The sequence below is a fragment of the Loxodonta africana genome, chromosome 1 (genome assembly GCF_030014295.1).
Source record: "Loxodonta africana isolate mLoxAfr1 chromosome 1, mLoxAfr1.hap2, whole genome shotgun sequence".
NCBI classification, from domain to species: Eukaryota; Metazoa; Chordata; class Mammalia; order Proboscidea; family Elephantidae; genus Loxodonta; species Loxodonta africana.
The window spans coordinates 71,039,648-71,063,499 of NC_087342.1; the positions used below are offsets into that span (position 1 = coordinate 71,039,648).

General features: G+C 40.1%; 1 protein-coding gene across 11 annotated transcripts in view; it reads left to right on the forward strand.

Moving 5' to 3' along the window:
• Nucleotides 1-23,852, forward strand: part of LOC100674542 (probable small intestine urate exporter) — a 69,086-nt gene that overhangs the window by 44,265 nt on the left and 969 nt on the right. For 8 of the 11 annotated variants that reach the window (XM_064281631.1, XM_064281627.1, XM_064281641.1 and 5 more), the window contains 7 exons: nt 367-453; nt 2,371-2,489; nt 2,613-2,774; nt 9,812-9,944; nt 10,027-10,174; nt 11,562-11,652; nt 13,274-16,730. In XM_064281631.1, the coding sequence (XP_064137701.1) occupies nt 367-453; nt 2,371-2,489; nt 2,613-2,774; nt 9,812-9,944; nt 10,027-10,174; nt 11,562-11,652; nt 13,274-13,390 (857 nt within the window). In that variant the 3' untranslated portion in view covers nt 13,391-16,730. Of the gene's footprint in view, nt 1-366; nt 454-2,370; nt 2,490-2,612; nt 2,775-9,811; nt 9,945-10,026; nt 10,175-11,561; nt 11,653-13,273; nt 16,732-23,852 lie in introns of those variants that run through there. The other 3 variants (XM_064281653.1, XM_023555745.2, XM_064281660.1) reach the window with 3 other exon arrangements.

Below are 23,852 nucleotides of genomic sequence, written 5' to 3' on the forward strand. Positions count from 1 at the left end.
AATGCTTTCTATGTACCAAACCTTTGTTTACACATGTATATGTTACACATATATTTGTTTACACATAATATGCTTTGTACTTATTATTTTGATATAGCCTCAGAACAATCTTATTAGTCAGCTATCTATAATTATTCCCATTTCACACATGAGACAATTGAGACACAAAGAGATCAATAACATGTCTGAGATCACACAATTACTGAATGAATGAAGGAACGGAATTTGAACCTAGATATTCTGGATTAAAGCTCACACTTGTAATCACTATGTAACTCAGCTTTGTTAAAGGATCAATCAGTAGGAGGCACACAGAGTCCCAAACCTGGATGTCTCACCTAGAAGATGCTTGCATCTTGTGTTCAGGGATAATGCTGGGATCCTTTGTCATCTTTGTTGTTGGTGGTCTCCTCTGCCAGACCATAGGATGGCCTTATATCTTCTATATCTTTGGTGAGTTGTGCTTTTCAAATCTCAGAGTTTAATTCAATGACAGAGAATGTTGGGCATGATTTTTCATTCATGGAAGTTAGCATGGTTAACCAAATCCTATTAGATATGGTTACTTATAAAATGTTCAGAGTTAATCGTGTGATGATTATTCTAATTAATCTTACTGGCTTCCAAAATGACATTTAGGTTTCAGTTGCCTGAATGCCTACCTAGAATACCCTTTATGACTTTGTGCTTTTAAGGGCATGATAACATTATTTCCTGCTTCTAAATCGAACCCATAAGGACACAGAGTAATTTCTTTCTTAAGATGTAGAAAATGTTGTCTTAGAGTGATATTTTAAATCATGTAACAACTTCTTTTAATTTCTCCAATTATTTCAATGACAAGAATATTATAGGACTGTGACCTAATCTGAGATAAAATACTGATTGTAGGATATGGAGAATAAACCAGTAGATGCTGCATGACAGTGCAGGCCCATGTAAGACTCTACAGAAATTGCTACAGAAATTTTCCAAAAGACACATGGAGTGTCCCTGAGGCAATATTCTGCTCTGCACAATCTTATCTTTATCCGACCCTAGTGGAAATTCTCCTAGTTGCTCTCAGCTACTAGGAGAATTTGTACCGATTTAAGAACTTTCTATTTGAAATCCCATATTCGAATTGTCTGATCCCTTAGAGCAAGTCCCCCTAATGTTTTTATTAGTGACTAGTTCTCTTATATCCAGCATTCCTATAACACCAGGTCAACATATTCACCAGAAAAAAAAAAAAAAAACTGTGCAAAACTTGACTACTACAGCACATCTACCTTCAAGGCTTGCCATGGAAACTTCAAAAGGACACATGACAAATAGTATTCAAGTACAGAAAGATGCCTGTGCTTATGGTTTTGAGAAGCTGTAAGCAGCATATACATAGTAAGAAATCACTAAATATTTGTTAAATGAGTATTAAACTCCTCCAATTCCAATGTGCTGCATTGCTAATTTTTTTTTTTTATTTAGTCCAGGAGGTAGGGGTTTTCTTCCCTTCTTAGATTTAAATTCATTGATGGCAAAATTGTGTCTTTGTAGCTTTATATTTTCAAAATATAGCATAATGCCTGGTTTATGGTGACTGCTCAGAGTGACATTTATGAATAAATGTGTGAAGAGCAAGCCAACAACTAAGACTGAGAATTCTTCAGACTTCCTTAAGATCCTAAAATGGGAATGTTAAAATCATTTTAATACTGTATATATTACAGGAAATTTCTTTGCAGACGATTAACTTCCGTTCATGTCTTGAAGTTTTCTGACTGGCAAAAAATCAGTTGCACATCATAATGAGCTACTAACTCTTAGGGGTTTTTAATCAGGTAGGAGGGCAAAATGGAAAGCTTTAAAGAAGAAAGCATGGCTAGATGGAGAGATGCTAACTGGTTCTTAAACAGGTCATTTGCAAATAAAGGCATCAAGAACTTTTAAGAGTTAGCTATAGCCTGAATAATGGTGCCTTTCCAAACCTCCCAAAACTCAGTGGTGCAAAACAACAATCATTTATTGCCATAGTTCTATGGGATATCTGGGCCTCTCTGCAACCTGTGTTTTTCATCTTCCTTGAACAGTAGGTTAATTGGAGTATGTTTTTCCCATTCAAATATCCACCCAGAAGGACAAGGAAAGCACACACACAAGTTCTAGTCTCCTAGTGGTTCTATGTCATTATCAAAAGCAAGTCACATGGCTAAGTCCAAAGTCAAGAGGTGAGAAAGTACCCTTCACCTATGGTAGGGCAATGGAAGTATGCATATGCACGGAGGAGCAGAGCATTGGGGCCAGTCATTCTGCCAAGCAAGGTAATCATCTCTGGGAAGAGTCAAAATAAAAAAACTCCAATGCAGTGCTCACTGGATCCTGGATTTCTAGGTGGAATTGGCTGTGTCTGCTGTCTTCTCTGGTACCCTCTCATTTATGATGACCCCATGAATCATCCCTTTATCAGCACTGGTGAGAAGGAATACATCCTGTGTACACTGGCTCAAAAGGTACGTTAAGGGACTTCCCTGCCGTTTCCCACCATGTCTGCCTGCATGTCTCTGATGTGAAGAATGCAGTAGAGAGAACTCCTGTCTCTGATGAAGTGGATGTTGATATGTGCTTTCTTCCAGAATTGTTCGCCAAGCTGGTCTCTTCCCATTAAGGCTATGATCAAATCCCTACCACTTTGGGCCATTTTAGTCTATTCTTTCTGTCAATACTGGACTTTTTATGTCGTGACAGTGTACAGACCAACATACATCAACTCCGTACTTCAAGCTAATCTCAGAGATGTAAGTACGTAGAAAGGTCTTTGTGTTCTTCTGCTTGAATGTTTCATGATGTGATACGGAGTTTTTTTGCATGGTCACGATATCGAGGGCTTGAGCCCAGGGACCCTCATGTGAGTAATGCAACCTGGTTAGCTCACATTCTTACTGATCTCAATGTGACTTGATGCTCATTGGAGAAGGATGATGAGAGATCAAGGTCATATTGTATTGATAGAATGCCATCTTTCTAAGGGGCATATGTAAAATTGTATGTTCAATCTATTCAATATTTGTTAAATGAGGCACTGTGCTGGTGACACATAGAGCTAAGGGTAACAAAACAAATCCTGTCTTCCAGAACCCTGTGACCAAGAAATTTAAACAAGATACACTGAATAGGACATTATTAACAAGACATCAAGTACCAATTAGGATTCATACTTAAATTGGTAGATAAAATTTTAACATTGTTTTCAAGTATAATATATATAGAAAAGTGTACACATATGTACAGTTCTTTGAGTTTTCATGAATTGAACAGATACTCTGATTGGATTTGTTGTTACTGTTATTCTTAGGTGACCCTATAGGACAGAGTAGCACATCCCCATAGGGCTTCCAAGGAGTGGCTGATGGTTAGCAGTCGAGTTTCAACATTTTAAGACTATATAAAAATGTAGATTGAAAATTCTTACTCCCACCCCTGCTCCCAATCTGCCCTGATCACTGAGTCCAGTTAACATATAACTGTTTTTTAATTTCTTATTTATTCTTACATCATTTCTTTTTGAAAATGACAGCACACGTGAATGTGAATGAATGTTCTTATTTATGCTGTATATGTTGCTTTGTTTTATATATTAGTTTTTGCCATATAAAATACATTGGAGATGTTTCATTTCAGAACTTGCTAACTGAGCAGTACTTCAGTTGTCTTTATTCATTTGAGCAATACTTCCAAGAAAACCTTGTTCATTTGTCATTTTGCATTTGTGAAACTATTTCTATAAATTTCTGCATATCAGGTGGATGGGTCAAAGGGTATACACAGTACGAGCTTTTTATATATTACCAAATTGCCCTCTGTCTTAGTTACTTAGTTCTGCTATGACAAAAAATACTGTAAGTTGGTGGCATTAAAGAACAGAACTGATTGTGTCACAGTTTTGGAAGCTAGGAGTACAAATCAGGGCACTGGTTTCACGGGATGGCCTTTCCTTCTCTGTACTGGGTATGACGAGGTCCTTGGCTGCTTGTACCCATAACTTCACTGGCATCTGTCTTTCCCTGTGGGTGTCTCTCCATGTCTGTTTTCTCATTTTATGAGACATCACTCAGAAGGGATTAGGTATGGGATCCACCTTCCTTGGTATGACCTCTTTACCATAACAAAAGAAAAGTCCTATTTCAAACCAGAGTCATATTTACAAGCACAGGGTTTAGGACTTTCACATATCTGTTTGGGAGACACAATTCAGACCTTAACACCCTCCTTGTTGTTGTTGTTCTTGGGTACTGTGTAGTCAGTTCCAACTCATAGGGACCCTGTGCACAACAGAATGAAACACTGCCCAGTCCTGTGCCATCCTCATAATTGTTGCTATGCTTGAGCTCATTGTTGCAGCCACTGGGTCAGTCCATCTCATTGAGGGTCTTCCTCTCTTCTGCTGACCTTCTACTTTACCAAGCATGACGTCCTTCTCCAGGGACTCTTCCCTCCTGATAACATGTCCAAAGTATGTGAGATGTAGTCTCACCATCCTTGTTTCTAAGGTACATTCTGGGTGTACTTCTTCCAAGACAGATTTATTCATTCTTTTGGCAGTCTATGGTATATTCAATATTCTTTACCAACATCATGATTCAAAGGCATCAATTCTTCTTCAATCTTCCTTATTCATTGTCCAGCATCCACATGCATATGAGGCTATTGAAAACACCATGGCTTGGATCAGACTTAGTCCTCAAGGTGACGTCTTTGCTTTTCAGCATTTTAAAGAGGTCTTTTGCAGCAGATTTGCCCAATGCAATGTGGCTTTTGATTTCTTGACTGCTGCTTCCATGGGTATTGATTGTGGATACAAGTAAAATGAAATTCTCGACAACTTCAAGCTTTTCCCTGCTTATCACGATGTTGCTCATTGGTCCAGTTGTGAGGATTTTTGTTTTCTTTATGTTGAGGTGTAATCCATACTGAAGGCTGTGGTCTTTGATCTTCATCAGTAAGTGCTTCAAGTTGTCTTCACTTTTAGTGAGCCTGGTTGTGTCATCTGCATAATGCAGGTTGTTAACGAGCCTTCCTCCAATCCTGATGCCCTGTTCTTCTTCATATTGTCCAGCTTCTCAGATTATTTGCTTAGCATACATATTGAATAGGTATGGTGAAAGGATACAACCCTGACATACACCTTTCCTTTTCTATTTGCTGAGTCTTTACGTTTTTTTTGTTTTTTATTTTGATGTGCAGGATTGTTAGTTTCCTTTGTGGTTACCTTAGTATTTACCTCTATTTTTCTAAGTTTAAGCCAAACTTTTATTTATATTACCTTGACTTCCTCTCCATATGAAAGATCTATGACTACATTATTTTTTAGTCACTCTCTTTTGATTTAACGTTGTCATCTTTTACATAATGATGTCTCTATTTCCCTGTTTTGAGGGTTTTGGCTTTAACTTATTTTTGTGATTTCTCTGTCTCAGTTGATATCTGGTTGCTCTGTCCTGTGTTCTAGTTTTGGGTTCTTATCTAATGTTATTGATTTTCTAACTGTAGGAGTCCCTTTAGTATTTCTTGTAATTTTGGTTTGGTTTTTGCAAATTCCCTAAACTTTTGGTTATCTGAAAATGTCCTAATTTTGCCTTCATATTTGAGAGACAGCTTTGCTGGATATTTAATTCTTAGCTGGCAATTTTTTGTTTTCTTCAAGGCTTTATATATGTCATTCCATGGCCTTCTTGCCTGCATGGTTTCTGCTGAGTAGTCCAAGCTTATTCTTATTGATTCTTTTTTGTAGGTGACTTTTCATTTATCCCTAGCTGCTCTTAAAATTCTCTCTTTACCTTTGGTTTTGGCAAGTTTTATTATAATTTGCCTTGGTGGCTTTCTTTTGAGATCTACCTTATGTGAAGTTCGATGAGCATCTTGGATAGATATCTTCTCATCTTTCACCATATCAGGGAAGTTTTCTGCATTTTCTGTTATCCCTCCCTGTTCTGGTACTCCAATCACTTGTATGCTATTTCTCTTGATAGAGCCCCACATAATTCTTAGGGTTTTTCATTTTTTTTAATTCTTTTATCTGATTTTCCTTCAAATATGTTGGTGTCAAGTGCTTTATCTTCAGTCTCACTAATTCTGACTTGTTTCCTCAATTCTGCTCCTATGACTTCTATTGTCTAATTCTGAAATTTTATTGTTAATCTGAATTTCTGTTTGCTGTCTCTCTATGGATTCTTTCAGCTTATTAAATTTGTCATTGTGCTCTTCTCTAATCTTCTTAAGTTCCTCTAATGCTATGTCTGTGGATTTCTTGGCTTGTTCTGCCTTTTGCCTGATATCTTACCAGATCTCTTGAAGAGTTCTGTATATTAATCTTTTGTATTCTACCTCTGGTAGTTCCAGGAAGATATCTTCATCTAGAAGATTTCCTGATTCTTTGTTTTGGGAGCTTGCTGAAGCCATCATGATCTTTATGTGATTTGATATTGACTGCTGTCTCCAAGTCATCAATAAGTTATTGTGTTTATTTACTTTATGTTTGCTTACTATGTCCCAGCTTCTAGTTTTGTTTTGTTTTGATATGCCCAAATAGGCTGCTCAAGTGAGCTAGTTTGATTACTGGTGCCTTTGAAGCTCTAACGTGCTGTCCCCAGGTGGTTAGAGCTGTTACTAGGTATAGGAGTCCAGGAGTCCATTTATTTTTCTTGTATGGATGCAGCTCAGGTGTCCAGGTAGTCAGTCACCAAGTGCGTGGTGCAGGCTCTCACCTACAGTCTTAGACAAGCAAGGGTGATTGGTGTAGGCACAGATATCTGGCTGCAGTAGAGGGTCATGTGCTGAGCAAGGCAGAGGACTGACAACCACCCCTGAGTGTCTGTGAGGAAATCGTGTCCCTGTTCCCTAGAGCATCTAGGTGGGTGGGTTTTGCAGCCAGACTGTGGGCACCCAATGCTGTTGGCTGTAAGGGTTGGGAGGCATCACTTATCTTTGGATACTTGTTGAGGGTGGCTAGGTGGCATGGGTAAGCCACCAGTCCTCAGGCCCCTGATGTGGGTAGGTGAGGACCCTGCTTAACAGGAAGAGCAGTGTCAAACATCACAAGCCTGCCTCTCCATCATGTAGCTTAAACAGTTGAAGTTAGAGTTCAGGTATATATCCTGTTTTACTGTGCTGATGAGGGCCTACACTATTGAAATGAGACCACACAAATCAATGCAGGAGTGAAAGGCATTCAAAGTCTGTGGACCACTTGTGCTGGTGCATAGGCAAAGGAGCTGTTTCTGCCCTGGGTTCCCAACTTAAGGGAGCGGGTAGATTATTTTTGCCCCTTGTTTGTTAATTTGTTCCTTCTCCAAGGCCAGGAGATGGCTCAGGGTGAGCGACAGGTCCTACTTTCAGCCCAGGGAAAGTGGCTATCACTGAAGCCAGCTCAGAACCCACTGAAGAGTGGGGGGAGGTCAGTTAAATGGGAGAGTTTTTTCCAAAGGGTTGTTTTTTGGTCCACACAGTGGGTTCAACACAAGTTCTTATCTTTTGCCAAGAAGGCTGCTTTTTGCTGATTCTGACAGTGTGAGTGACCTTTCCGCCACTTGGTCTCTCCCAATGTGGAAAACACATCCTGAATGCCACTGTTTGCCTTACTGAGCTTGCACCAGCAGAATCAGCCTATGGGGTACCAGTTCCCACCAGTTCAGGCCTGGCAACTCCTTGCTGCTTCTGAACAATTTCTCCTTCCCCCTGCTGCTCAGTCTGATTCCTCAACTTTGCCTTTGATGTTCAGAGCTCCTAGATTGTCATTTATAATCAATTCACTTGTTTTTTGAGGTCTTTGTTATAAGAGGGACCACTTGGAAACATCTGACTACTCCTCCATCTTGGCCGCACCTTCACCTTTCCTGACTTTAAACCATGCAGTATCCTCATGTTCTGTTTGAACTACCACCTCTTGGTCCACGTACAGATTCCTCATGAGCACAAGTGTTTCAGAATTCCCATTCTCAGCAATGTTATCTATAATTTGTTATGATCCACACAGTCAAATGTTTTAGCATAGTCAATAAAACACAGACCCAGAAAAAACGTAAACATCTTTCTGGTATTCTCTGCTTTCAGCCAGGATCCATCTGACATCAGCAATGATGTCCCTGGTTTCACGTCCTCTTCTAAATCAATCTTGAATTTCTGACAGTTCTCTGTCGAGATACTGCTACAGCTGCATTTGAATGATCTTCAGCAAAATTTTGCTGGCATGTGATATTAATAATATTGTTCTATTTTTTGTAATTCTGCATTTGGTTGAATCACCTTTCTTGGGAATAGGCATAAATATGGATCTCTTCCAGTCAGTTGGCCAGGTAGTTGTCTTCCAAATTTTTGCATAGATGAGTGAGCACTTCCAGTGCTACATCCGTTTGTTACAACATCTCAGTTGGTAGTCCGTCAATTCCCAGAGAATTGTTTTTCACCAATGCCTTCGGTGCAGCTTGGACTTCTTCCTTCAGTACCATCAGTTGGTTGAACACCAACAAATTCTTTTCGGTATAGTGGCTGTCTGTATTCCTTCCATCTTCTTTTGATGCTTCCTACACTGTTTAATATTTTCTCCATAGAATCCCTCAGTATTGCAACTTGAGGCTTGGATTTTTTTATTTAGTTCTTTCAGCTTGAGAAATGCAGAGCGTGTTTTTCCCTTTGGTTTTCTCTTTCCAGGTCTTTGCACTTGTCATCGTAATACTTTCTTTTCTCAAGCCATCCTCTGAAATCTCTTTAGCTCTTTAATTTTATCTTTTTTTTCTTTTGCTTTAGCTATTTGACATTCAAAAGCCAGTTTCAGAGTCTCTCCTGACATCCATTTAGCTCTAAAAATTATTGAGGGGACCTGTTTCCCTATAGCCACACCACAGAGCATACTGAAAACATTTGGAATTTTGCCTATTTTTTCCATGAAAAATGATATCTCACTCTAGTTTTATTTTGCTTTCCTGTTATTAATCAATGAGTTTTTTTAAATATTATAAGTAAGGTTGAATACTATTTAGTATATTTAGTAACCATTTAAAGTGTCTGTTCATATCTTTTGCCTATTTTTCACTTTTTTTTACTTTTCTGAAACAATTTTCATATTAAGAAAATTAACAATAATTTTGTAAGTGTGAAGTTTTTCAAAATAAAAAGGAAAAACATAGATTCCTGGAAATTTCTCTTATCCACAAGCCTGTTCTGCTTCAGTATATCTGGAGCAGGGCCCAGGAATATGCCTCTTGAACAAGCACTCTCACTGTTTTCTTCTTTTTTTAGTTGTACTTTAGATGAAGGTTTACAGAACTAACTAGTTTCTCATTAAACAGTTAGTACACATATTGTTTTATGACGTTGGTTAACAACCCCACGATATGTCAACACTCTCCCTTCTTGACCTTGGGTTCCTTTTACCGGCTTTCTTGTCCCCTCTTGCTTTCTAGTCCTTGCCCCTGGGCTGGTTTTCCTCTTCAGTCTCATTTTGTTTTATGGGCCTGTCTAATCTTTGGCTGAAGGGTGAACCTCAAGAGTGACTTCATTATTGAGCTAAAAGTGTGTCTGTGTTTTTGGTCTTTTTAATATCTATTTCCAGGTAATTTCTGTATATGAAAACTGCACTAGTCCTTTTCTGCAAAATGAGTTATATGCATATATTACTCCAGGCACTAAAATTATATTGGCTCAATTCAATAATGATTTGTATGAATAATGACAAGTATATAGAGAAAAGTCATGCATGTGCATAATTTGTATTGGCATCAATCTGGTCATGGTGGGTGAGTGGTGAGAGCCTGCACCTCACTTCATCTCTGGTCCTCAGAGTGGGATCCTGTCTGCCCTGCCACTTATACCTGGCTTCATCTGTACAATCCTTGGAGGTCTGTTGGCAGATTATCTTCTTTCCAGAAAAATTCTCAAGCTTATCACCATAAGGAAACTCTTCACTGCCATAGGTAAGAAACGAGCCAGTTACAAGGGTGGACATGGAATGCTCAGAGAAGCCATCTGTTTACTCTATGTCTGTCCTCCCCCTAGGAGTTCTCCTCCCATCCCTGCTCAACATGTCCCTGTATTGGGTCAGATCCAGCACCAGCACCAGTGTGGCCTTCTTGATAATGTCTCCTGCCATCAACAGCTTTTGCTTCTCAGGAGCCTTTGTTAACATCCTGGATATTGCTCCTCGGTAGGGACCCCTCTGCCTCATTCTCACAGAAGCCCAGTTTAGTTCAAGAAGCCCTAAACCTGCTGTCTTAGGCTGGGTTCTCTAGAGAAGCAAAACCAGTGCAGTGTATAAATATAGAGATTTATATAAAGGAAATGGATTACGTGGTTGTAGAGACTGGAAAGTCCCAAATCCATGGGTCAGGCTGTAGGCTTCTCCTGACTCACATAGCCACAGGTGCTGGCGAATCCAGGATCGGAAGATCAGATAGCAGACCTCTGGCTCACAGGCTGTGGAGGCCAATGAGTCAGCAGGTAAGACAGCAGGTAAGCTGCTATTCAAGTCTCACATATCAGTGGTCAGATGAACAGAAACCAGCTGCAGGATCCAGAGTGAGCAAAAGCCAGATAGCCTTGCCAGGAGGTCCACCCTCAGAGAAACTCCCTTTCAACTGATTGTCTGCTCACAACAGATCTCATCATGGAGGTGATCACATTACATCAGGTCTCATTATGGAGGTGATTACATCATTAAAAAGCTGACAACTACATCATAATTGCCAAATCACTGAGGATCATGGCCCAGCCAAGATGACACACAAACTTAACCAACACACTGGCTCTGACACATGTATAAGATGTGACATGTGCAACAGACCACAGGAAATGTTAACACCAGCCCAACATCCAAATAATTACTGAGAGTGACCTAAATCTGTTCAAACATTGTAAACTTCATTTCTCCAGGTGAAAATAAGGGTGGTCAGTTCCTTATAACATTTCAATGCCATGATCACAATTCAGCGGGGGTTACTCCCACAAATGTCTCTGTTGAAGAATGGAGCAATTCACAGGGTTGAATAATTGACAGGACTCAGGAGGCTCCACAGAATGTGGTCATGTAAGGCTTCAATACGGTAAACGGTCCTTTACAGCAGGTGAAAGAAAGTATAGGTGATGATTGGAGACGACTGAGACTTGTCAGGTAGCTCCCTAGTCCATTCACTCACAGAGAACACACTTCATCTTCAGATAGTGAACTGCCAAGATGTCGGGGAGCCATTGTCTCATTCAGTGAGGGTCTTTTGTGCCTAAAACTAGGCTGCAAGATCAGGCTCATTAGCAGAAACCAAGTAAACATATAAACCAGGTTCAAGCCATCAGCCTGTTCATTTTCTGTGAATAAAGTTGACAAGTTAGTACAGGTTGCCCTTGGAAGTCTCAGACCTCAGCACAGGATTATATTAATAACTACTCAGTCCATTTCATTCAGTCCCCGCCACCCCCCCCCCTCAAAAGGGTCAGCATAACTCCAGACATTCCCAGGAATAAGCACAGAAGTGCAACAGTCCAGCTGAGATGAACGCTTTGCTCACAGAAAAATGTCTCTCCTCCTCTCTCTCTCTCAGATACACTAGCTTTCTCAGGGGACTATCACAAGTCTTTACACACACAGCTGGAGCCATCTCTCCCACCACTACTGGGTTTTTCATCAATCAGGTGAGATCATAGTTCTGAAGAAAATATTCTTAAGAAAAAACTCAAAAAGCTTATATGTAGAATCTATAGAGGTCACCCAGAAGTCACCCATGCTCGGGATGCAGAGAGAGGAGGAATGCTTGATTATATGAATTTATGTTTTCTGAGTTCTTATAAGATGAACCTCTCATGGTAAGCATCAACTTTTATAACAATAATACTGGAATTTCTCCTATAGAAAAGAATGACCAGCCATCTTGGTAGCAGACTGCCACATCTCTCTCCCACAGCACCGCTGGTTGGAAACCATCTTTCGGTTGGTTGGCAGTCGATCGTTTTAACCGCTGCACCACCAGGGCTCCTAGTTGTGGAAAAAAATCCAGCTGATGGCTTGAACTATAAATAAGAATCTTTTTCATAGCGACATTACATGCAGAAAGATGTGTATGATACTCATGTGAATGTCATTCCTTTCTGTGATTTTCCACCAGTCAATCAGGAAAGGGGAGCCCTGGTGGTGCAGAGGTTCCAGTGTGTGGCTGCTAACCAAAAGGTCAACCTCTGGATCCCACCAGCTACTCCATGGGGAGAAAGATGTGGCAGTCTGCTTCCGTAAAGATTACAGCCTTGGAAACCCCATGGGGCAGTTCTACTTTGTCCTATAGGGTCACTATGAGTTGAAATTGACTCAATGGCAGCAGTTTTAAGTCAAGAAAATGAATGAGGAATAATACAGGAAGGGTCGTCTTTATGATATCAAGTGCCTTCTCTTTTTTTGAAGTTTTAATTCTCTTCCAACCACTGACCAACACACTGTCAGAAAATAGTTGTTTATATGGAAATTTTCAAACTGACCTTATCTCCCTTCTCATTTATTCATCTATCCATTCATTAATTCAACAAATATATATAGTACATTAACATGTGTCAAGCACTGTTCAAGGGAATAAAACAAACCAAAGTTCTTGCCCTCATGAAGCCTATAAGAAGGAAACCAACAGAAAACAAATGAAATAAGTAAATCCAAACCGAAAAAACCAAACCAGTAGCCGTGAAGTCGATCCCAACTCATAGTGACCTTATAGGACAGAGTAGAACTGCCCCACAGGGTTTCCAAGGAGTACTTGGTGGACTCGAACTGCTGACCTTTTGGTTAGCAGCCGTAAGCCTTAACCACTACGCCAACAGGGTTTCCAAATAAGTAAAATGTATGATAAATTGTTTTGTGGTAAAAGCTAAGAAAAGAATAAAAATGAAAGGGGAGTAGGTTTCCAAATAAGTAAAATGTATGATAAATTGTTTTGTGGTAAAAGCTAAGAAAAGAATAAAAATGAAAGGGGAGTAGGGTACATAAAAGGTGAATGGAGTTTCAATTTTAAATAGGGTAGTTAAAGAATCTAACACACACACACACACAAAAACAAAATAAGCAAAGACTGGCAGGAAGTGGATATCTTGGAGAAGAGTTTTCCGCAGAAAGAATACCCAGTGCAACAGCCAAAGGCAGAAATATGCCTGGCATATCTGGGAACAAACAAGAAAGCCCTCGGAGGCTGGAGCAGAGTTGGAGGAGGAAGAGCCTCTCTGAGCCATAACACAAGAACTGGGTGGCGGTTAATGACTTTTATTTTCCTGCTTTCAGGATTCAGATTTGGGTTGGAGAAATGTCTTCTTGCTTTCAGCTGGTATTAACGTATTGGGGCTGATCGTCTACCTCATCTTCAGCCAAGCAGAAGTCCAGGACTGGGCGAAAGAGTGAACAAGCACTGACTTCTGTGAAAACGGAGTGATGTATTAGGTCCAGATGATTACTTGTTCCTTGTTTCCCCTTACAGATGTTCCCTTTAGTGCCTGCACAACTCACGAGACATTTAATTTGAATTGACCTTGTTCCCTGTGTCTTCTCAGAGTCCTTGGCTACTATAATAGTGAAGATTCTGCCTGGAGATTTTACTGGGAAGTGAAAGTCTAGTTACTTAACTGTGAGGCCATGAAGGAATAGGTGTGTCTGACTTTCTTCATGTTCTCCACTCTTTCCACTGTTATCCTGGAAAAAGCATCAGAATTTGGAGGACAATTTCTCACCAGAGGAAAAGACGAAGCCGGGATTATGGGAGTGAAAACTGAGAACCATAAGGGAAGTTGTGTCCAAACACCCAGAAAATGAACCGTGAGAGCTAACATTAAAGGACCAATACCATAGAAATGATAATGTACACACCCCGAACTCCTAGGCCTGGTGGTGAAATCAGACAAATTTGTCCTCAAAAATGAGGGGGGATACAGGGCCATTGTGAGGTTTGGTGAAGGCAAAATGCCTGGTTGAAAATGCCAAGGAGGAAAGGACAGTATAGACAGAATCCATTTTACCAAGAGGCATGAATGTCCTATAGCTAAAGTGGGGAAAGCATAGTAGGCTTCAACTGTGTGACAACTTGCTTTCTATGGCTTCTAGCTTTGGAATCAGAGTTGCCTCCCTAATAGCTGTAGATACCAAGCACTTTCTGGAGTCCACTATCACACAGCTGCCTTCACTTTGGCCATATTGGCCTCTGCCCAGCATCTGGTTTGTGGATCTGTGCAGAAATCTTTAATCTTAGTAAAAGGACACTACCTATGTTCTCTCCTATCCCCTCAAATATTTGTTCATGCTGTCACTCTCGTCTTGACTTCCCTTCTTCTGCTCCTCCAATGTGATTGTGGGAGCTGGCAAACCGGAAATTTGTCAGTCAGTCAGCAGGGTAGAAAGTCCAGCAGCCTTCAGTCTGAAAGCTGTAGGCCAAGTGGGCTGAAAAGTCCAGCAGGGTATTTGTGTCTTAAGGGATAATTCTCCTTTGGGAAACTTCAGTTTTTGCACTTGGGGCCTTCAACTGATTGGATGTGGCCCACCCACATCATGGACGGTAATCTGCTTTACTTTGAGTCAACTGATTGTCGTAAATGTTAAACCAAAACCAAACCTGTTGCCGTTGAGTTGATTCTGACTCATAAATGATAGTCACATGTAAATTCTTTCACAGCAACATCTAGACTGCCATTTGACCAAACATCTGGGCACCATAGCCTGGACAAGTTGGCAACATAAACATAACCATCACAGATGGTGAGAGATGGAACGAAGAGAGCTCCTGCCTTTTCACTGGATGGTTAATGATCACGTCCATGTATGTTAGTGAGAAGTCAGGGAGGGTCTGCCAAGTGATTTTACTTGAAATTGAGGTAGGGACTGACAATTTGTGTTGTAAGGAAAAGACCTGAAGTGCTCATGGCAGAGAAGAGGAGAACTATGTGGCAAAGATGCCCTGGAGAGGTGGCAGGCACGTGATGACCTCCTTTAGAGGACCTGGAAAACCTCACATTTTTCCTCACCTGTTCGTTATTGAGTTTCCTCTACTCAGTCTGATTGTAAACTCCAAAATTTCAAGAACCATGGGACTTTATTTTATACTATCTTTAATGCAAATATGTTGTTTCATATGCATTAGGTGCCAGTAAAAGCTTGTTGAATCACTGTATGAATCAATGAGTGGAACGGCACTGGTGGGGGATGGAATGGAATGGTGTGGGGGGGGCACTTAGCAGAAATATGTGTGGGAAGAGAAAGCACCCTATTTTGACCCAGTTTTCCTTTAATTCCCTTCGTTTGTGAAAGGGTAGAATCACCTAAACATATAGACTCCTTTTCTCATCTAATATTAAGATATTGAAAGATTAGGTTTGCCCCATTCCCTTTCTCTAGCAATCACAGAGCCAAACCCAGGCTTTCATCAGTGGCAAAGTGTTTGCCCATCAGGGAACAGGATCTCTTGCTGGCTTCTGAGCCATGCCATGTCCTCATTTATTCTCCTCCTTTCCTTCCTTGGACCATTTTATTGCTTTCTAATTTGTCACTTTTAGCTCTTTCTGAAAGTAAACTTGATTTCTCCCTGGGCCCACTAAAGAGGTAGCTGACTTGTCCAGTTTCCTCCCTAGCTAAATGTCCTTAAAGTACAGAAAGCTTTTAAGATTTTCTACTGGCCCACACACGTGCAACACTGAAGAGTAAAACTTGAAAATACAAAAAAGATCTTTCCAGAAGTCTTAGAATAAAATGTTCTCTTGTGCTTGCTAATTGGTTTATTTAATCATTTATAATTAATCATTAAATAATCATTTATAAACCATCCAATGTAGAGAGAAAGAGAGAGATTAAATTCAGACATGTTGCATGTTATATCTTACAAACAATACGTTTTAGGAAAGAGATGTACGCAGGGTGTGAAGGTAGTAGAACTGGCCCCTTGGAATCCTCATGCCATCTTCTTCCTTGTGCTGACAACACCTCTCAGCTTCAGACTCACGGGCTGGGCCCACTTCCCATCAATAAGGAGGTCCATCCCAGGTTTTCTGAGCCCTCAGTTTTGTACCAAGCTTTGTAGAGAAAGAAAAAGAGTGCACATAAATGTCACTGGTAAGTTCTTGTACCAAGAGGACATAAGAAAGCTTTTCAACATTTTAGAGGAATAAATAAACTGGTTTAGTATGTGTATATGCATATATATTTATATATTTCTTTCAAGGTGCCTTCTTTGCCTCATAGGTAGGTTACCCTAGAAATTTGTTACACTTCTTCCCACTTGACATAAAAATAAATGTAATTATCTGGTGCAATTTTATCACCTTCTCTCTTCCCGACCTTCAAAAGTCTGTGTGTGAGAGCTTTGACGAGTTCCAACATTTTTTTCGGTACAAGCACATGGTGGGGTCCCTGGGTGATACAAACTGTTAACGTGCTCAGCTGCTAACTGAAAAGTTGGAGGTTCTAATCCACCCAGAGGTTTCTTGGAAGAAAGGCCTGATGTTTTACTTTGAAAAATCAGCCACTGAAAATCCTATGGAGCCCAGTTCTGCTCTGACACACATGGGATCACCAGGAGTCTGAGTCGACTCCACAGCAGTTGGTTTTCTAGGCACATGGTATGAAGCCAGGCATCATTTCCTTTATAACCATGCTATATCCTAAAAACAGAGCTCAAAAACACAGTGCACACCTATATGGTTTGGAACACAGGTAGTTTATATTGCTCCTATCGATGGCAGTGGGTTTTTTTTATCCCTAATAAGAACACATTGATCAAAAGATTGGCAGTTTGAACCCACCCAGAGGTACCTCAGAGGACAGGCCTGGTGATCTGCTTCTAAAAGAGCATAGCCTTGAAAACCCTATGGAGCAGTTCTACTCAGTACACATGAGGTCACCACGAATCAGAATTGACTTGACAGCAATTGGTTTGGTTTTGGGTTTTTTAATGACTGTCTATAAGAGCCTTAGGTCCCTGGGTGGCACAAATGGTTTTCTCTCAGCTACTAACCTAAAGGTTGGCAGTTAGAACCTACCCAGCAGCACCATGGAAGAAAAGCCTGGCCATCTACTTCCATAAAGATTACAGTCAAGGAAACCCTGTGGAGTAGCTCTGCTCTATATCACGTGGGGTCGTCATGAGTTAGAATCAACTTGACAGCAAGGGGTTTGGTTTTGATACAAGTACCCCAGACGTGTTTTTGTGTGTTAGCTGAATATAAGAATTCCTTTAATGTAGGTAATCATGGTGTATTTTATCCCAGGGAGGAACATAAAATGCTACAAAACGACAATAAGGATTTCACCAGCTGCTGAGAGAAAATTTGATATCTCTCACCAAAAAGTCAGTACTTTAAATGTTCACAGCCCATCTGAAGGAAGAGAAGCATCTCTTGCCCTCTTCTTTTCTGGCATGGGCTCTATTTGGCAAAATCCTTCATAAAAATTTATATTGAATAGTTCTACAATGGCGAAAGACAACATTGCATGGGAAGCTGCAGCATAGGTGTAGGTGGTAAGACACAACTGATACGAAATTCCAAAGTGAGGTGTGAGAGCATTTACAGATATGTGTACAGGACATGTTCAAGATCCAGTCATATGGCTCTACGACCATTCGGGACAGCATGAAAGCGAAAGGCTCAGGAGAGTGGAGATTCAGACAGGCTTTATAAGGAGAATAAAAACTGTGCCATGATCTCTCCATCCTGCCCCCCTCTGAACTCCTGCTCCCTCCCCACATAAATAGCAGTAACCCGGATCAGTGCAGAAAGAACTTCTCCACCTTCTTCCAGGTCCATGGCTCTGGGCTTTACTGACCTTTTAGATCAGATGCTTACCAAATACTTACATGGACAATTATTACAGTTATAACCAGTGAGCTAAACAAGCATGGCTTGGAGGATGTAATCAAAATGCAATTCTATGTTATCTTCTACTCTCTACTGTGGTAAAGTAGAGGATCATCGAAAAGGAGGAAGACCCTCCAGGAGATGGGTTGATGCAGTGGCTGTAGCAATGGGCTCAAGCATAACAACTATTGTGAAGATGGCACAGGATCAGGCAGTGTTTCATTCTGTTGTACATAGGGTCACTATGAGTTGGAACCCACTCTAACAACAGCTCTCTAATATTGATTTAATTTGATTAAATACTTTAAATACTACCTAATCCTTAGACCACGTTCATATTTCACCAACTGTACCAGTAATGTTCTTTTTGGCAAAAGCATCCAGTTCAAAATGTCACATTGCATTTAATTGTTATGGCTCTTTAGTCACCTTAAATCTGTAATTGTCCCTCATTCTTTCCTTGACTTCACTCTTGTAAGGTTCTGCCATTAGAGCTATCTTAATTTTTCCCAAATAGATTTAGTGTAATTTAATGCAACTGCAAAAATCACTGCAGTTGGCCTTTTTAAAAATGACCCAACGATTTTATGTATCATCTATCTATCTATCTATCTATCTATCTATCTATCTATCTATCTATCTATCTATCTATCTATCTATCTATCTATCATCTATCTATCTATATTTGCCAAGAAATATGGAAGACAGCTTCCTGGCCAACTGACTGGAGGAGATCCATATTCATGCCTATTCCCAAGAAAGGTGATCCAACCAAATGTGGAAATTATAGAGGTTTCAGAAGAGGATGTGGAACCAGGGATATCACTGCTGTGTCAGGTGGATCCAGACTGAAAGCAGAGAATACCAGAAGGATGTTTACCTGTGTCTTACTGATTATGCAAAGGCATTCAACTGTGTGGATCATAACAAATTATGGATAACATTGCGAAGAATGGGAATTCCAGAACACTTAATTGTGCTCATGAGGAACCTTTACATAGATCAAGAGGCAGTTGTTCAGACAGAACAAGGGGATACTGATTGGTTTAAAGTCAGGAAAGGTGTGCTTCAGGGTTGTAGTCTTTCACCATACCTATTCAGTCTGTATGCTGAGCAAATAATCCTAGAAGCTGGACTATATAAAGAAGAACGGGGCATCAGGATTGGAGGAAGACTCATTAGCAACCTGCGTTATGCAGATGACACAACCTTGCTTGCTGAAAGTGAAGGGGACTTGAAGCACTTACTGATGAAGATCAAAGACCATAGCCTTCAGTATGGATTGCACCTCAACATAAAGAAAACAAAAATCTTCACAACTAGGCCAATGAGCAACGTCATGGTAAACGGAGAAAAGATTGAAGTTGTCAAGGATTTCATTTTACTTGGATCCGCAATTGACAGCCATGGAAGCAGCAGTCAGGAAATCAAAAGATGCATTACATTGGGTAAATCTGCTGCAAAGGACCTCTTTAAAGTGTTGAAAAGCAAAGATGTCACTTTGAAGACTAAGGTGTGCCTGACCCAAGCCATGGTATTCTGAATTGCATCATATGCATGTGAAAGCTGGACAATGAATAAGGAAGACAGAAGAAGAATTGACACCTTTGAATTGTGGTGTTGGCGAGGAATATTGAATATACCATGGACTGCCAAAAGAACGAACAAATCTGTCCTGGAAGAAGTACAACCAGAATGCTCCTTAGAGGCAAGGATGGAGAGACTGTGTCTTACATACTTTGGACATGTTGTCAGGAGTGATCAGTCCCTGGAGAAGGACATCATGCTTGGCAGAGTACAGGGTCAGTGGAAAAGAGGAAGACCCTCAACGAGGTAGATTGACACAGTGGCTGTAACAATGAGCTCAAGCATAACCAAGACTGTAAAGATGGCTCAGGACTGGGCAGTGTTTCGTTCTGTTGTGCATAGGGTCGCTATGAGTCGGAACCAACTCGATGGCACCTAACAACAACAACAACCTATGAAACTTCCTAACCAAGCAAGTTTTTATATTCTCATTCCATAAACTACTGAATATTCTTACCCCAGTACAACAGATACCCCTTACAAACAACAAGTTACTATCCAGTTGACTCAGACTCATGGCGATCTGGTGGGTGTCAGAATAGAACTGTGTTCCATAGGGTTTTCAATGGCTAATTTTTTGGAAGAAGAGTGTTAGGCCTTTCTTCCAAGCACATGACTATTTGCACCAACCAGGGGCTCCTTATGAGTAACACAACCCACAAATTCTTATAGTATTTAAGAGAAACGTGATCCCCCTAACAGCAATGATGATCATGAAAACACGCTGTTATGGATTGAATTGTTTCCCCCAAAATGTACGTCAACTTGGCTAGGCTATGATTCCTAGTATTGTGTGGTTGTCCAACATTTTGTCATCTGATGTGATTTTCCTATGTGTTGTAAATCCTACCTCTATGATGTTAACGAGGCAGGATTAGAGGGAGTTATGTTAATGAGGCAGGACTCAATCTAAAACATTAGATTGTATTTTGAGTCAATCTCTTTTGAGTTATAAAAAAGAGAAGCCAGTAGAGTGACATGGGACTTCATGCCATCAAGAAAGCAACACCAGGAGCAGAGCGTGTCCTTTGGACCAAGGGTTCCTGCACTGAGAAGTTCATTGAACAGGCTAAGGCTGATGACAGGGACCTTTCCCCAGAACCAATAGAGAGAGAGAGCCTTCCCCTAGAGCTGGCACCCTGAATTTGGACTTCCAGCCTCCTAAACTGTGAGAGAATACATTTCTCTTTGTTAAATCCATCCACTTGTATTTCTGTTATAGCAGCACTAGATAACCAAGATATACACCACAAAGTGAAATTCTGAGAGACCTGACTCCATAAACATATGTAAATATGTTTCTGCACATCAGCTGCTAAACCCGAGTTCCACTCCTTGACTCCCTTTCACTGGGCATCTCACAGGAATTTAACATAAACCAGAACTCTCTCCTTGACACATGTTCTGCCCTAGGCTTCCTGAGGGTCCTACTCTCCTGGTTTTCTTCCCACCTCACTGGCCACTCCCATGTATCTTTTTCTGGTTCTACCTTCTCTAGCATGGCTTTAAATATCGAGTCCTGGGGCTTGGTCACTGGGCCCTCCGTTTTGTGTATAAACTTTCCCCCAAGGTTGCCCCAGTTATATATGCCAATGACCACAAAAGGCATCTCTTCAACTTAAACCTCTCAACTGTGCTCCAGACTTTTATGCCCACTTATCTACAGGATGTTTCCATGAGCAGGAGGATGGCAAATGTAAGGAAGAATTTTCCAAGGAAAAAGAAATTGGCAGAAGATTAAGTACATATTTGTAATGATAATAAATTCTGTTGAATTAAACCATCTATTCAAAAGCGACGGCTCTCAGAGTGGGTGAAATAAGAGAAACCAACTATAAGCCCTTTGCAAGAAACACATATTAAATAAAATGTTTCAGCAAGGCGGAATTTATAGACTATGCAAACTATTCCGGGAAATCTAAAACTAGCAAAAAAAAAAAAAAAAATTAGAGGTTGCAACATCAGAAAGTCAAGAGTAAAAATCACAAAATGGAAAAGGCTGATAAATTTACAAAGTCAGAAGTACCTTTCCAATTAAGATATAATTATCAAAATCTAATGATAACCCAGGGTATTCAATAATAACTGATTGGACATAAAAAGAGATATGAATAGAAATAACAATAATGGAAATTTTAACATGGAACATTCAGTATTTGATAGGTCAAACATAGAAAAACAAATGAGATTTACAGGGTCTGAATAAACTAATTGATGTGATTATTTACATAGCTGTATCCAAATCTGTACCTTGGAAATAGAGGATAAACCTTTGCTAGCATCCGTGGAATATTTCCTAGTGCTGTCATATGCTTATTCATAAAGACAGTCTTAGTAATTTCTATATTAAAATATTTGGATGAGTTCCCATTCATGTTAACTGTTGGTTATATTCTACTGTTTTAACTTAATGTAATTACTTCAACAGAGTTTATTAACTAAGAATACATTGATAGACTTGTTTAATTTTTGCCATTCTTGAGCATGCATGCATCTTGACTAATTTTTGTGAGTGTACCATTATGAAAATTCTTACTAGTGGCAATATTTATCAATTTCATTTTTGATTGATAGTATCAAATTTCTCTGCAAGCCTCATTTAGATTATTGCCTCCAACAGATTTGCTAATTGGTTACTGTAGTTTAAGGTGAAAAAAATTATTTTTGTATTACAGGTTAACCAAGAAGCTTATTGCATTCATTTATTGTTTCTATAGTTTTCTGGTCAGTCCACTTGGATTTTCTAGTCAGATAATCATACCATCAACTTGTAATGATAATCTTGCCCTTTATGCCCTCTTTTTTCATATGTATATCTTTTTTATTTTGCTTCTCTCACAACTCTTCCTCTTAAGCTTAAACTTCATTTTTTGTTGCATAGATAAAATCTCGACCCACCAGGTCTGCACCCATAAGCCCTACCTTCTCTCTACTAAAACCAGAAAACCAAACCTGTTGCCATCAATTCTGACTCATGATGACCCCATGTGTTACAGAGTAGAATTTGTTCATACAGTTTTCTTGCCTGTAATCTTTAAGGAAACAGATCACCAGGCCTTTCTTTCGAGGTGCTGCTGGATGAGTTCAAATCACCAATATTTCAGTTAGTGGAGTGCTTAAATATTTGTGCCACCCATGTAAACTGTACCAGTGGTAAATTAATGATAGGAGAAAGGTTTCATTGTAGAACTATTTCAACTAATACATGAATAAGACGATAGAATTAGAATATCCCCATTTTGCAGCTCCCAGTGAGTTAAGGAATCCAGGTGTTGAGAATCAACAACTGTTAACATTAGATAGATATACAGACATTATGTAGCTCCTGATGGAAGAACCCAGGACCACCAATGTCTTACTAAGTAAACCAGGTCTGGTCAAGCCCCTAGATAGAGCTACTGTTTCCAAACTGTGGGAGGTTTTACAGGGGAAGCCTGAGATAAAAAGAAATTTAAAAGACATACCAAATGTTCTTAAATTGGCAAAACTAACCCTTATATCTGTTGTGTCATTTCTGATTCGTGGTGACTCCATGTGGGTCAGAGTAGAATGTGCTCCACAGGGTTTTCAATCACTGGTTTTTCAGAAGTAGATTCCCAGGCCTTTCTTCTTAGCTGCCTTTGGGTGGACTTGAACTTCCAGCCTCTTGGTTAACAGCCTAGGACTTTAACTGTTTACAGTATCCAGAGATCCATAAAGAAATGTAGAGAGGAAAAAAAATTATTATAAATGTCAGATAGTCATTACTTTTAGGGGGAGGGAAGGATAGTGATTCTTGGGACCACATGGAGAACTTCTGGGATGCTGGCAATGAAAACTTTCTCTGCCTCAACTTACCCAGCAACGCCACTGTGGTCTCTGAGGTTTGCCCTGAGCCCGCCATACCGTAGCTCTTAACCACTATGCCAACAGGGTTTCCTTGAGTCATTCAGAGGGGAAGAAATCCAGGCAAAAGTGAAGGAATTGGCCCTGGGTAGGAACCTAGATTTCATCTATAGTAGTGGAAAGAATGAGACCCTTGTGACGTAGTGGTTTAGAGTTCGGCTGCTAACCAAAAGGTTGGCAGTTCGAATCCACCAGGCACTCCTTGGAAACCCTGTGGGGTGGCTCACCTCTGTCCTATAGGGTCGCTATGAGTTGGAATTGACTCAATGGCAACGAGTTTTTTTTTTAGTGGAGAGAAAGTTCCCTGGGTGGTTTAAACCAGGGGTTTGAACCCATCCAGAGGCCCCTTGGAAATGTCACAGCCTTAAAAACCCTATGGAGCAGTTCTACTCTGCACACATTGAGTTTGCCGTAAGTTGGAATCGATTCCACAGCAACTAATGACAGCAACAATTTATATAAGAAAGGCACTAGATCAGATTCTCTTTTAAACTCACTTTAATGGGCGATTTGTTGCCATTATTCAATTGAAAACCATTCTTATCAGCGTCAGCTTT